This window comes from Bacillus rossius, chromosome 1 (genome assembly GCF_032445375.1).
Source record: "Bacillus rossius redtenbacheri isolate Brsri chromosome 1, Brsri_v3, whole genome shotgun sequence".
Taxonomy (NCBI): domain Eukaryota; kingdom Metazoa; phylum Arthropoda; class Insecta; order Phasmatodea; family Bacillidae; genus Bacillus; species Bacillus rossius.
The window spans coordinates 111,725,671-111,741,999 of NC_086330.1; the positions used below are offsets into that span (position 1 = coordinate 111,725,671).

Sequence of the window (16,329 nt, forward strand, 5' to 3'; positions counted from 1 at the left end):
AACATGCCTTTTAGCCATTTTATCTCAATAGAACCAGTTGGGCATTAACAAATTCTTAAATGCTTTTCGTAAACAGACTCCAGTCGGATATCTAGTGTAGTTTGGAAATTGCTTAGGTTTTTCGTGGCTGTGCGCGGCACACGACTGTAGTTGCCATGCGTCACGCGCCGAGAATGTTGTCTGGCAGGAAGGGCGAGTATAGTTCATTTGCGGCAAAAATGAATATTTTTACGGCCTGCTAAATTTTTCCATTAAATAAATTTTGAAGTTTCAGTGATTTTCCAGCAGAAATAATGTTGTGTAAATAACAAACAAATTGTATCAAAAACAATTAATGGTAAATGGCTGTCGCGGGGGCCCTTAACAATTTTTCATTTTACCAGAAATCAGGGGCACAACAACTAAATTTCCAAGGGGGGGGGGGGGCAATATACCTTTTTATAAAGAATCATCTATCCCCCCTATTGAAGCGGGGGGTCTCTCCCGGGAAAATTTTTATTTCATGGTGGAAAATGGTGCTATTTAAGCAGTTTTATTATCTAAAAATTGATTACACAGCACTTTCTTTGCCCCCCGTTTGCCCCCACTTCAAGGTTTCAGAAGGGGGGCAAAATACCCTTGCCCCCCCTGTTGTTGCGCCCCTGCCAGAAATGGACTATACAAACCTTGCTTTCGTTGCACGCAGTTTGGAGAAGGGGAGGAAGGATGTTGACAGTTTCACATGCCAAAGGATGTTGATGGAGGAGGGGGAGAGAGACACGATGGTTTGTATGCCTGGGAGGGATGAACCTTGAAGTCTGGACAAGGGAAGGAGAGGTAAGCTGTATGACGTCATGCATCCGCCACCTGTGCTGCCGCCAGCCTGTCTAGACGATATTCCCGCGCTCCCACTTACGTTGCACAAGCTACTGCTGCCATATTTTTAAAGGAAATGTCCCCTTATTTTTTTGTTATTCTTACATGAACATTATTGGAAGTATTAAAGCCGACACAAAAATACGCTGTGTGTTAAAATGAACAGATTTTAATGATCTTTCATTTCGTTTTTTTTTTAAATTTTTTTCTTCTGATTTTCACATTTTGGTCAAAATGTCCAATTTTTTGACGGTTCCCGAGAATGTATTCGTAAAATCACTGCTTCATTAAATCCGGGGTTCGTGACATCGAGGTTCTAGTGTATTTAACTACGGCAAGCAGAAAACGTACATGTAAACTAACATATTTTCTTTAGAGGTGGCCTGTAGGGCGACGGACTTGTCATGAAAGTTGAAGTGGGTTTAAAGCAAAGCCGTCTAGCATTGTGAGTGACAGCATCCTGCCATTGTACGGCTGGTTTCTTAGCGAGTAGCGGTTTGTAAAAAGGGTGGGGTGTGGGGGGGGGGGGGGGGGGTGTTTGAAATCAACTGAAAATTTCGGAAAACATCTATTACGACCCTATTCCTGGGAACCGTGAGGGGTCGTTTCAGAGAGGTTTGACTTTGGGTATACTAATTGCATTGTACATTACTAAATAAAAAAATTGATTATAATTTCTTAGTGTAATCATATATTTTACTTTTTTAGGATAAAAAAAATACCATAAAAGTGCATAGTATGTATGTATTTTATTACTGAACAATTTTTATTGATAAGTTAATAAAATGTTAACATTTTAATCTTATCCTAGAGTTCAGTATGACTGAGGGGATGGTGGGAGGTGGAGGGACCCAGTAACCTCACTCCTTTGCCTTCATGTAACCCAAATGGATACACTTATGCATGAAACCTTCGCATCACATAATTCGACACTTTCTTGTGATGCTGAATAACATTCATTAAATATTGAAGTTTTATTAATAGTTACCAGAGTACCTGTGCTAACACTTTTAAAATAGTTTTAAATGTATGTATTTAATGAGAATATGTAAAATTAAAATACTGCGGTACAGATTTTTTATATTTTTCAATGGGTGGGTCATGTTTGGTGTATGTTTGAATCAAAAAAAGGTGTTTTGCCTTAAGGTTCAGTCTCATATATGTTGTTTGATGGCTTTGTCTGTAAATTCATCATTATATCTCACATTGTCTTAACATTTATCATTATATCTTTCTTTGTAAATTCATTATTTTATATATCTTTGTAAATTCATCATTATATTGCTCCTTGCCTGTAAATCCATCATATGTCTCTTTGTCTGTAAATTTATCATTATATCTTTGTCCATAAATCCATCATTAAATCTCGCATTGTCTGTAAATTCAATATGCCTCACTTGCTTTTTATGTTTTGTCTCAAATTTTCTCAACAAATATTTACTACTTAATTTAACAGCACTAAAAATTCATGCAAGTGTTCATAATTAGTGTTTATAATATACATAATAAGTGTACATAATAAGTGTTCATAATTTTATAGTTCAAAAATAATTTTAGTAACAAATTTGTTGAGAAAATTTGTGATCCAACAACAAATTCTAAGAGTGCCATCAAAATAACTCTTTGGGATAACTCTTTAATCAATAGTAATGACTAAGGACAAGATTTTATGGTTTTATTTTTTGCCTTATTTTATTTTTAAAACAATAGATTCCGGTGTTATTGGTTTATTTATAAATTCTGTTTATTCATAAGGATAGCATATTTTAAATGTAAGAAATATATTGGGGAATGGTAATTTGTTTTCAGAGTTTTGAATTTACTGTATTTCCTTGTATGTTTTTCTTCAATTCTTTTTTCTCGAATATAATAATCTTTCAAATACTAAAGATTTGATGTCGCTTGAGGATTTGATCATCCTATCCTAGTTACTGCAGTATACAACAAGGCTACCCTTGTTAACAATCAATACCAAACTACCCTTGTTAATGATCATGCATTTATTAATGCACTGTTTGTATCGCCAAAATGGCAAGCAAAATGAATGCTGGAACATGAATATCCCTGCAGCGGCGAGAGCGGAGCGGGCAAGACGGAGAGCACCAAACTGATCCTGCAGTACCTGGCGGCCATCAGCGGCAAGCACTCCTGGATAGAGCAGCAGATCCTCGAAGCCAACCCTATCCTGGAAGGTGAGCACCTATTGCATGCATCTTGCTCAGATACTTGCACGAAGGCACAAAAGTACATGTCCACGAAATTCGTTGTTCCGCTACACCATGCTATTGCCTCCAGAAGAGTGAAGGAAACAGTACTCTTGTTTGGGTATTTTATTATCAGATTGAATGATGTACATTCTTCAAATTACTTCAATAATTTGTTTCACCTGCTTTATTCTCTCAAGGATGTTCTCCAGCTCTATCGGTTGGTGGGCTTCAAGCCAATAGCATACCAGTAACAAGAAAGACTGAAGCACGTGCAACCCATTCAACATTCATCACAAATTCAGCAACTAAAACAAATGATACTGACTTGAGCATGTCGAGGACTGTGCTGGAGTGTAATACAAACGGCATAGGGAAATTACTTGCTCGTCGATATCAACTAGAAGTTTGTGAAATTGTTACATTCGTAAAGCTGAATAACACACAATAAATAATGTAAAATAACTCTTATCATGAGGAAAATGTAAAGGAGTAAAATGTAAAAGTGAAATTTGCTGAAAATAAAAATTTAAAAAAAAATTTTAAAAGCGCAGAGACAAAATTAAAATACAAATTATTTTATTTCAAACGTGAATTGAAACCAATACAAATGCCACATAGGACTGCACTGATAAAAAGATTAGAAAAATAATAACCTAAGAAAGTAAATTTTATTGAATAAAATTCTTTGAAAATATATTATTAAAATGCAAAAGTAACTCAGAGAAAGAATTAAAATAACTAGACCTACTACTAGAACTAGAACTAGAACTACTAATAACTAGAACTACTACTACTAGGTACGAAAAATACTAAAGAGAAAGGAATAATTTTAAGAATCTTTCAAATCAAAAACTATACTGCAAAGCAAAAATGCTGCAGATTAAAAGAAAACTATGAAGTATATTATAATTACACTTCGAATACCAATAATCATTTCCTATCAAAAATTAAAATACGTAATGAATAACTCTGATTTCATTCAAAAATTTGTATAAAAATTTATTTTTTGACCACTCTTGTTTCAAACAGAGGCCAGATTTATATTTTGGGACAGTTTGAAGACATTCTGATAGTAAAATTCCGGATGTTCTTTAATATAGAAGAAAACAGCGAGGAAGAAGGTTTAAAAAAAAAATGGTTTAAAAATTCACTTAAAATCTACAAATTAAGTTTAAAATTTGGAACAGACTACATTTTACTAATTCCATTGTCTACACAATGGTGTAAAGATTTTCATTTTAAGATTTTTAGAAGCAAAGATAATTGGGAAAAATGTGGTTGGAAATTACTGAAACAATAAATAAATAAATACACTAAATAAAATTTTGAAAACTTTGCTAGGAGGGGCACATGGATAACCCCTTTCCTCCTGGAGAACCTAATTACCAGATTTCACATCTCTAGGTCTTCCTGTCTCCGCACTACGCAAACAACAACAGAAAGACAAACTCTCTCTTTTATTATTACCACACTATTATTAGCTTGACCTGTATGTATCAATAGACTATGTAATAAAATATTTCCATTAAATTTTTACCCACTTTACGATGTCCAAATATGTTGAAATTTTGCATACATATAAAGAACCTCTGACAATACAATATTTTGATAACTTAAGACCTTAGTGTTAAAAGGAAGTTGTGGGGGTTAGAGGGTAAAAAAAGCTAATTTTGTGCTATGAGTAATAACCATGCCTTTTGTGTATCCATGAGGTCGGGACATGATGGGAATTTTCCCCGGGTTCGACTGTGACACTTAGTTGGGTTGGGGGGTTAAAAACCAAAAATTTTGAAAGTGTTAAAAATCAAAGCATTTTCAATTTGGAGTGTTTCCGATCCAAAAGGTTGGGTCATGGTGGAAAATGAGCCCGGGCAGGGAGGGAGGGGAAGCCCCTTAAATTTCAAAATTTTTAAAAATATATTCTTTTTGATTTAGAGTGTTTCTGAAATCTGGTTATGGTGGAAAATGTGCCCGGATTTCAACTTTCTCCCCCTCGGAGGGAGAAGGGGTTAATGACCCTAAATTTTGACAATTTTAAAAATGTATTCTTTTTTAATTTGGAGTTTTCCAATCCAATAGTTTGGGTTATGGTGGAAAATGTGTTAAAGCCCTAAAATCTTTAACGCTCCATAATCCACCTTGAAAGCTGATTTTAGGAAAACCCCGTGCTCAGTTAATGTGTATCTAATATAAAGAATATCCCTGCCGAGTTTCAAGCCTGTAGACATACACTGGGAAGACGGTCAAGAGCTTTCATTTTACGTAGAACTCAAATTTAGATCAGTCTTCCTTTTAATTAGTTTTTCAAAACCATAAGAGTGTTTATTTAATTTCATAATAATTTTTAACTGGCAAGCTATAACCATTGTTGTCTTAATTTGTAATAATTTATTAATGTGTGCAGTTCTGTGGTATTGCTGTAGTGCTAATGTGCTGGGGTAAACAATGAAGTACAAAATGGGTATGACAACTGTATCATACATGGTGACATTTTATTTTGAGACTGAAAATAATAAAATTAACTTATAGATTGAAAATTTTTTTAAAAAATCCACTTTTATTGTTGAAAAGCCTAAAAATTAAAAAATTAAATAAATTAATTTTTTTGTCCAGCAGCCGAATAATGCACCACAACTTTGTATAACTAAAATCATGAGGTGCTTGATATCATTTGCCTTAAATTTTCTATCAGTAATAACAATATGATTTGTAATATATATTCTATCACTAATTTTAGGATATTCAAATTGAAAATTTTAGGGTATAATCATTTTGAAAATTCTAGGATATACCCTCATTTATCGCATAATCGTCCCACGCGCATAATTTTCGCACGTATATTTTAGGGCGTTAAATTTTGGATAAAAAAAACCTCTCCCGTAAACATTGCATGATGTTTTTGGTCCCGCTATTAGATTCCGAGCGCTTTGTGTAGGTATCTTTTCCGTATAAAACAATGTATTTTAAAGTATAAATCTAATATTTGTTCGGAAATTAGCACTTACTTATTTAATTAACGGAAATACGAAGTTGTCTGATATGTAAATTTTCTTTTAAAGACGTTTTTAAACGTTATCTGTTCATCTGCATTGCCACAGTGTACCGCTTATAAAAATGTAGCCAGCGCTAGTTAGCATCATTCATGTTTAGTTATGTTGCTTCCCGTATAGAGCACGCACGCGTAGTCGAATATCAATATTGATATATCACCGATTGCATGCAACGCGCGCTTTCTGTCGAGTGCCGAGTTAACTACATTTGATGGCCCGCACTCTTTCATTTAAGTGTGTACTACGATGATACTTATGCGTTAGTTCACGCTTGCATTCACATTCAAATTTAGTTTTTTCTATTTAAAGTTGAAGAAAGGTTTTTGTTGCATGACTTATTAATTTAAATGGTTCGGCATGCTCTTGTACACTCCACTTTTGAAATAAACGTTCTTTCAATGAATGGATTTAGTTTTTATGAATAACTTTACCTAAAAAAAAAAAATTTATTCTTTGCATAAACGTTGCACCCCTAATTTTAAAACTTGATTTTAGTATAAAATGTGTGACGATTTTGCGATAAAACATGGTAGTCATTACGAAGCACTTATGAACTTAATAACAGTAATTAACTCAGGGGCACAAATCTGTAGGATTCACAAGTTGGGCCCGTGGGAATTTACTGGTTTGGGGGGGGGGGGGGGGGGGGGGTAATTTTGCACGTGGGGTTAACCGACGCATCATATCTGGATATGGTGCCCGTATACTATATACTGCCCATATTTTTGCCTACATGCATGCAATAAGAAGAAAACTTTAAAATATACAGAAAATTTTCCATATGACATGGTTTTGACATCAAACATGTTTCACAGTCACACTTCTTTTGAAAGTGCAGGCAGGCGCCGCTCCCCCCCCCCCCCCCCTTAGTTCCAGGGGGCCCGGACCCCCCTGTCCCCCCATCCCAGATCTACGCCCAGGGGTTTGCTTATATTATTTGTCTTAAATTTTCTATAACTAATTTTAGGATATAGTCATGACGAAAATGAAAGAAGAGAGCACCCCACGATTTTAATTATACAGAGTTGTGGTGCATTATTTGGCTGTTGGACAAAAAAAAATTTTTTTTTAACTATAAGTTTTTATATTTATAACTCACAAATTTAAAAATACCCATGCCAAACTTTCCCACCGTATGATGTCACTGCACGTGAGTCACTTTTTCGTCGTACCACATGCGAACACTGAGCATGTTTGGCCAAAAGTAGAATGACATAGCTATTATATTCATGCTCTTACTTGAGGTACGAAACTCCTACCTTTGCGCTCAATATGCATGTGTATAGTAAAGTAACTTAGCCATTGTGCTTATTCTTGAAAAATTAGACTAACTGAAAATTGTATATTAAATAGGACTGCCATATGTTTATCAAGAATTATAGTAAAACAATTAGTCTTAATAATAAATTTAATCTATATTTCAAAAAAAAAATTACTGAATCTTAATGAAAGTTTAAAAGAATTGAGTTGGAAGAAATCCAACTCGTTTCTGATTGCTTGCATATTTTCAGTTCATTAATTTACTATACTTTTGAACATTTATTGTTATCAGCTAGGCTTACATAAAAATGTGGGTTTGGTTTTATATTTAAATTGTGTTCAGTCTTTAGGTTTCCAAATGTTTATATGTACTTTATTTTTTTATTATTTGGAATCACAAACTAACTCAAATAATGGTTTATTCATCTATTTTACTTGCTATTAGTTACCGTTATAAGTCCAGTTTAAAATGATATTTAGCTTCAAAATGTTTTTTTTGCTCTTGATTTATTGGAGACTTCTGTAATTAGTCATTATAGACAGTTGGTCTTATTTTTGATGTAAAAACTGACCTCACTGGATTTTGTTATAAGATGCTAACAAGTAAAATAAAGTTACTAAAGTCAAATCATGCCTCTTAAAGTATTAAATGCATTTTATATCAGTTTTTGTTCGAGTACACACAATCATGGTGAAACAATGCAGCAATGTAGTTTTGTGTCTGTTTATTTTAAGTCATGAGACCAAAAATACATTAAATAATTTTTAATACCTATATTTATAAATTATGTGTCCTTCCCTAAGCAAATCTTTTCCATACTCTTAAGATCTTACACACCAAATTGGTTCATTCTTTTTAAGAACTATTCCTGTAAATTAATCATAATCACTCTTGTCTTTTATGTTCACCACAAATTTTTTGTCAGATATTTATTAATTTTTATCAAATAATAGTTTAAAGTCATGCAAGAGTTGATTAATATAATCACTTGTATGATCTTTTACAGCTCACAAATAACATTCTGTAAATATCTGGTGACAAGATCTGCAGCCAAACAAATTCTATAGTAATAGGTAGGTCTACAGGAATAGCCTGTACACTGATGTAATGTCGTGTGTGACTGAGCCTTAAATCAGACAGAAAGAATGTCCCTTAGTCTTAAGTCAACTCAGCTGATCCTCTGTAATCATTTATAAAACTGTTGTGTGTGTTTCAGCATTTGGAAATGCTAGGACTGTCCGAAATGACAACTCATCAAGGTTTGGAAAATACGTTGAAATCTATTTCAATGATCACAATTCCATCGAAGGAGCAAAAATCGAACAGTATCTGTTGGAGAAATCTCGCATTGTGTCACAGAGCTCCGGTGAAAGAAACTACCACATATTTTATTGCATGTTGGCGGGACTGTCTGGTGAAGAGAGACGAGACCTGGCCCTTGAAGATGCTTCCAAATACCACTACTTGGTTCAAGTAAGTAATGGCTCCATTTTAAAAGTAAACACATTAGTGCAGGTTAGTTATCAAATGTTTTCATGAATGACAGAAGAGTTGTCCTAGCTTACATGGGTTGTTAATAATCACTCGGACATAATTTTACCATCCTTTCATCATGTCTGATTGTAGCATAAGAGCCAATTAGGAGTTATGTAATAATTTCAGTTTTGCCATGCCATTTTTTTAATCTAGAGTTATAATAAATCTGAGTGACCTTAAGTTAGAAATGGGAGAACATCACTGTGTATATTGAGGCGTAGCTCGAGGTACTCCGACCACGAGTCAGAGTACGCAGTCGCCTATAATGTCTACAAAATGTGGAAACTATGAAACCAAAACCGGACAGGACGATGCTAGAAATAAAATAATATATTACTGCCCTGAGCATGTTTAATCACACAAGATTTGCGGAATAAAATGGACTTGAAGTTAATTTACAAAAACACAACTTCACAGTAATTTACGGGCTGCAGCCTTCGCAAAAAAAAAAAAACAGTACAAAAAATATAATACTAATACCAAGAATACTTAAACAACTAATTTGTTATCAAACAAAAATTTACAACAGATGGGAATAAAATGTAATAAAGCTATATTTAAATAAAAATATAGAAAGTCCTAATTTTTTTATCCCGGACCAACTAAACCGTCCAGTCTATCTTTTTTTGGTTTTCCTGCTTGATATTAAGAAAGTTGCCGCGTACTAGGTCTGTTTGTCCAGTTTCAACGAGCGTAAGTAGTCAAATTGGGCTAAGCTCAGCGAGCGAAGCAGTTCTCAGCACCCACAGCCGTCGCACCATACTCTAGAAGGATGACGTACAGTAAGTCCTCGGTTTACGTCGGGGTTACGTTCCTGAAAACCGCGACGTAAATAGAAACGACGCAAAATGAGCCATGTTTCATGCCACCGGCCGGCCACGGCCCAAGGTCGGCCGGAAGCGCTGGCATACAGACGTGACAACGGGCAATTTTATCAGCAAATGACAACCGACAGCGTGGGAAACAAGTCCAACTAGTACTTCTCAGCTTTATAGAATGGTTATTTTACCAGCTGCTTTATTACCTTTATTGATTGAAATATAAAAACAGATATATAGTACATACTGCACGTAATATAAACGCATAATGCATTCAAAGTGTAAGGTTACAAAGTGGTTTAGCGCTACACAGATTTTACTTTGAGTCATTCGAGGGAGAAAACAACTGTTTTTTTTTGGAGGCTGGTAAGAACAAAGTCAAAAGAAATGCATACATACAATAAAAGTACTATAAGTATGACAAACATTGAGAGCCCTTGATTTAAAATAATCACATGAAGTAATAAACACCTAAAAGAGGTTATACAATAGCGCAACACAATTCTTACAATTTACGTACGGGAATAATTCTAATAAAAATCAATGTAAAATATTTTTCATGAGAAACACTACTTTAAATTTACGTCGCAAACAATATAAATTATATCATTTTACGTAACATTTTAAATGAAAAAGCTCTGAATACACTACACATTGTGAATAGAATTCCAAAAAGGATGACGTGACAAGTTTGTCAATTTATTCCGAGTCACTTTGAACAATTTCCGATTCCTTTCCTACACACATGGAAGCTGTCGCCGCCTTTGATGCTCCGCCGAAGAAAGCATGAAGTGTTGTCTGCTTCTTTTTCTCCTTGAGGAGCTCCTCGTAGCACCTAACACTCTCCATTACGTTTCTCCGCACTTTAGAGCTCCGTTCCTCATTTATGTCTTTTTCAGAAAAAATTTGCAATGCCATTTTGACATGGCCTAAGGCGGAGGTTAGTTCTTTCACTGTGATGTCTGTTTTCACTTCCAGGTCATCATCTTCACTATCAGTGTTGTCTGCTGCAGGATTAATTACCAGCTGGTGTAGCTCTTCGTTTGTAAGCTCTTCTACATTAGCATCCAAGACTTTGTCAATGTCGTCAGTTTCGAGATCGTTGAATCCAGTTCTTTTAGCGATGTCAACGATGTCCGCGCGTACGTCTACAGCGGGAGAGGGATCTTCAAATCCCTTAAAATTATGTAGGCAATCAGGCCACAGTTTACCCCACGTCGAGTTCAAGCTATTTTTAGTGACCTCAGTCCATGCTTCTCCAATATTCTTGATAGCATGCAAAATGTTGTAGCCACGCCTCCTTGATTGTAGGCTTATCCTCACCATCTGTACCTTCAAGCAGCTGTTGGAATGTACGCCGCAAATAATAGGCCTTGAACGATGCGATGACGCCTTGGTCTAGTGGTTGCAAGATACTGTGGTGTTTGGAGGAAGAAAAACCACTTTCAAATTTTCATGCATTTCTACTACCTCGGGTGGGTGACTAGGTGAGTTGTCGATCAATTTTAAAGTCAAGGTTCTCCTTGGAACAGTACTCTTTCCATGCAGGGATGGCATACAAGTTAAGCCATTCCCTGAACAGGGGGCCAGTTATCCAGGCCTTATTATTTGCTCTTAAAATCACTGGCAGGTGCTCCTTTCAGTAACCTTTCAAGGCTCGTGGGTTGGCTGACTTGGTTATCAGCAGCAGTTTCATTTTACAGTCGCCAGCTGCATTTGCCGCCAACAATACTGTCACACGATCCTTTGCAGCCTTGAAACCAGGCACATTCCTCTCTTGTTTAGTGATGTAGGTTCTCGCCGGCATTCTTTTCCAGAAAAGTCCCGTTTCATCTGCATTGAAAACTTGTTTCGGCATGTAGCCACCTTCTTCAATGATCTTCTCAAGTTTCTGGATGAATTCCTTTGCGGCGTCAGTGTCGGAACTTGCTGCCTCACCTGTCAGTTTTATATTATGGAAACTGTACCTGGCTTTAAATCGCTGAAACCACCCGCGGCTGGCATTAAACACTTCCTCTTTAACGGTTGAAGTACCTTCAAAATTTTTCATTTCCTCATTGTACAATGATAGAGCTTTGCTTTGAATAAGCCTTAAATTTACGGAGCAATTGTGCTGGTTCTGTGTTTCAATCCATACGGCAAGCATCTTCTCCATTTTCTCCATAGCACTATTACGTGTATAACTCGTCTTTGTAGCACTGACAGATGACATGTTCAGTAAACTACTCTTAATTTTGTCCACGTTTGATCGAATTGTACGAACTGTGGTAGGTGGCAGACCTAACACTTTACTAATCTCAACAGCCCTCTCGCCCGAATCGAAACGTCTCAAAACTTCCATTTTCGTGGCTAATGAAACATGTGTTCTGTTCTTATTTTTTGAAATTACGTTTGAAGTTAAATTTAGTCGTTTGGAAGACATCTTATGAAGAAAAAATCATAAATTGCAGTGAGCTGATACTGTAGGCCTACTACAAACGCATTTAATCACGATAAAGTTAACAACGGCACGTTTAAAACTCCGGCCAACTCAATGATATCATAGCGACTGAAGTGCCAAGGAGTTGGACGAAAAGGGGTAGGAGAAAATGCTGTGTCGTTGCAGGAAGTAGATAACACTTCTACGTGCGAGATACGTGGGTGGCCGAGCGGGCGGGCTGGTAGTATTGCATCACCGCGCGGAGAGCAGCGGAGAGCAGGAAGCATCCCTCATGATGTATGATAAGATAAGGCGGTGAACGTGTAGCTTACGCTACATAGCATAAATTAACTACCGAAGGAAACAAAGAATTATAAACGAATTATATACGGTGTTTTGGTTAAAATAAAGATTTACGGTCATTGTAAACGACGTTATTGTGAATCGGTGACAACTTAAATTGAAACATGAGTACTCAAACATTAGCGACAATCCGAAACGACGTAAATCGGTACGACGTAAATAGAGGACTTACTGTAGTTTTGAAGTCAACAAGCATGCAGAACTATTACTGCCACAAATGTTCGAGTTTGTAGTTTTAACTGTTTATATTTTATTCTAATGAGTTTGCTTTACACGAAACTTTGTGAAAAATCCAACAGTATTTCACCGCGCCGCTAGTCCAATAACACTCAACCCGGTGCTTGGTTGAGAATCAGGGTAGGCCAACACTTACTTGTCAGAAAACGCTGCATTGTAGAAGCAGACCCGGCATGGCTTCTATTCGTGACGTTACCAAAAAAAACAGGCTCCCCGCAGTTGAAGTCCAAACACCAGTCTTCCCACAGCACGCAGGTGTGGCTTGCTCAAGAGCTACTACACGAGTGTCGCTGCCGGCCTGCGCTGGCTCGTACACGTCAGCCCCGTGACGTCAGTTGACCAGCGCGCCGTGCGGTGATGGCGAGTTGAAACAAAACCAGCGAAGCGCTAGCGTTCGTTATGCTGCTGCGCATTGCAGGGCGTTTGAAAGCACTTTTCTTGAGAACCGATGACCAAGAGAAACGTTTCTAGAATTTAACACGAGACCTAGAGCAAAAACAATTAACAACATTTTTTATATAAAAATAACTAAAGCGGAGGCGTGCAAAACGCCTCAATATGACCACCATTTAACACTTAGATACTGACAATGACAGGTACCGTTGTTCAAAACTGAACAATTAATGTATAGAATGGTGTCTGCAAAATATTTTTCATTGAAATTAGCAGTTGGCATCTAATACTTAGGGGTATGCAAAATTCGCATTTGCGATAAAACAATTTTTTACGCGAATTTTGACATTTTAAAGCGAATAATCACGAATTTGCAATAAAATCATTTTTACGCAAATTTTAACAGTTTAAAACGAATAAACCCGATATCCACATTATAGGATACTATTTTTACGCGAATCTTAACGTTTGAAAACAAATAAACCCGTTATCCATAACTATTAGATTAAACTATGCTAAAAATGCGTTCTTCTGACGAAGCCCATAACGTAGGCCTAACCTAGTGCAGAATTAGTAAACACAACACGGCCGCCATAATTCAACTAGAGTACGATGCGCTGCTTCCTCTCACAAGCGAACATGTGATGTGTTTCTAGTATTTATGGTAAGAAAAACGGTGTAAACATATATAGAGGCGAAATTGAATGTTTTAATAACTTGAATGATGTAAGCAAAGACGTGAGTATAGTTTGATACACTTATACACATAACATCAAACAAATATGCAGTAGCTACACAACACGTCGTTACTCGCTGAGCTCACACAATGATGCAATCAGCAGCAGCAGTGCAGCTGGCAGCCGGTAGGCTGTGTGCGCAGTCACGCTCACGCACACTCACACGAAGTCACAACAAAACAAAGCTGTTTACGGCCGTGCCCGCGCGTGGTTGAATACGACAAACTTGTAAACGGTATGAACTGAACTTGCGTGGCGTGGTAGTTGTGCTCTAATACTTACGTGGCGTAGGCCTACATACTTATCCGAAGTAATAAATAATTTTAACAAAAATGCGTTAATTTACCGTAGTTACTTTTGTTGACAAAAATGCCGAAACCTGCTACAGTAATTATTTAAATAAGAATTGAGAAATTACTTCATACTTCTCCAAATATTGGACATTCAGTTTCAATTATACTTTTTTAATATAATCTTTTTTAATATTAAGTAGTTAGTATTTGGTGTGTATTAAGTGTTAAAACAATTTTTATGACACTTGAGATATGAAATTGTTATTACTGTTATCCATTTTGGTAGTCAAAATAACCTCCCTTTCAGAGAAAAATAACACCGATTTTCCAGAAAAATAACCTCGAATTCTGTGAACAAATAAACACGAAAAGTACATACCCCTACTAATACTATAACTGATGAAATGTCTAAGCTGTGAAATTTAAGCAAATTTTAAGCATTTCTTATTTCTGAAACCTCCTAAAATACTAGTTTTTCTACTCTTTCAGGGTAACAGTTTGACGTGTGAAGGAAGAGACGACGTAGCTGATTTTGCTAATATCAGATCCGCTATGAAAGTTCTAGACTTCTCTCCGGAAGACACGTGGGACATATTCAAACTACTTGCAGCCATGCTTCACCTGGGAAACACGAAGTACACATCAACAGTGGTCTGTAAGTTGCATTTCTTTGATATATGCATACTTTCATCAAGCATTTTTGATGTACATTTGCCTTGGGGTTGCGCGAGTATTCCTTAGTGCATCCATGTTGAATCATTCAGAAGATTCATTTTTGAATTTGATAAAAAATTACCTCATATAATGTCAGTTAAATGAATGTCTTAAGAGTTAAATTAATATTTGATTGTCTAAATATTAATTTTGTGTATATGATTTTTCTATACTTGTTCAAAGTTTATATATTTTTATTTTATTTTATTTAGAAAAATTAAGCTTTTAAAACATCAATTTCAATTTTTTAACATTAAGCATTATATCCATTTAATTGTAAGCAATGACATTGATATAAGTAATCCTAAAATATAAAATATTCTAATGTAGGGCGACATCAAATCTAATATGACCTATACTTTGAGGGCGTACCGGTGTTACGTTTTGAGTTATTGGTGGAAATAGTGGGCACCACCATGTGAGTGGGCACGTGGACCCAGCTTGATGCTCTTACTCAGGGCGTTACGTGGCCCGTGTGCGGCGAGATATTAGCCCTCCTGATCTCGAATTCCACAGCTGTTCCTAACCGAGCCCGCTCTCAGCGTCGGGCACACTTCTACTTAACCGCAGTGGGCTCTTAGGGCGTCCCACACGCCGCTGACTGGGTTAAGGACCCACGTGGCCCCCCCGAACACAAAGACACTTGACTCAATTAAGTTGGTTTTATTTACTTACACATTACACGCCCTCATACAGTCCTTCCTTTACACTGTTAAAAACACCCGAGGCACGAATTGGTTTAGTTGAAGAGGCATACCACACATAGGTCGCCTCAAGTCTTTTACGTAAAGCACAAGTGGTTAAAAAACTCCTGAGAGCATAGGAATTACTAATTAGGCAGCCTCACCGACCGAGAGAGGCCCCGAGGATGAAAAGAAAACAATTTGAATTATTTAAATTAACAGAATTACTTATCGGTGAGACAACGGTGATGTCCTCGGGGTGTCTGCAGAGACGTCCGCCCTCGGCCGGCTGTAGAAGGAGACTGGGATGAGACAAGGGCTCGCGGCAGGAAACATGGTGCCCTTCGCGCTCAACACAATTACCGTTAACATCTTAGCTATTGCGTGCCCTGGGTTATTATAGAAAATAACATAAACCCTTTATAAAATTACCAGATACACATCCATGACCAGACCATCTGTAATAGTTACTTTTTTGGTAAATTAGTTTGAATAAAGTTATATGTTGGTTCCGTCGTCGCCCGCTAGGGAGCATCCTTGTCCGTGCTTGCACGTACTTTATTAAAAAAATATAATATGTTAAGAAAACAAAAGACACTCACTTACTGATTCGTCGGGACACTATTTTAGGGGCGAAAAGAAAAGGTTACAATATTATTAATTACATATAGGGGTGCGGCGCACTGCAGCTAAGTGCCCTCTTGCCGGGCGACCAACACACGCACACATGCACGCACTCGTTAGCGGGAGGTTTGAACAGAGG

The 16,329-nt window shown here is 36.7% G+C and overlaps 1 protein-coding gene across 4 annotated transcripts in view; it reads left to right on the plus strand.

Moving 5' to 3' along the window:
• LOC134542228 (myosin-VIIa-like) overlaps window positions 1-16,329 on the plus strand; it is a 143,538-nt gene that overhangs the window by 26,447 nt on the left and 100,762 nt on the right. The window contains exons 6-8 of one of the 4 annotated variants that reach the window (XM_063386318.1): window positions 2,926-3,047; window positions 8,590-8,846; window positions 14,659-14,824. In XM_063386318.1, the coding sequence (XP_063242388.1) occupies window positions 2,926-3,047; window positions 8,590-8,846; window positions 14,659-14,824 (545 nt within the window). Of the gene's footprint in view, window positions 1-2,925; window positions 3,048-8,589; window positions 8,847-13,744; window positions 13,804-14,032; window positions 14,187-14,658; window positions 14,825-16,329 lie in introns of those variants that run through there. The other 3 variants (XM_063386327.1, XM_063386336.1, XM_063386343.1) reach the window with 3 other exon arrangements.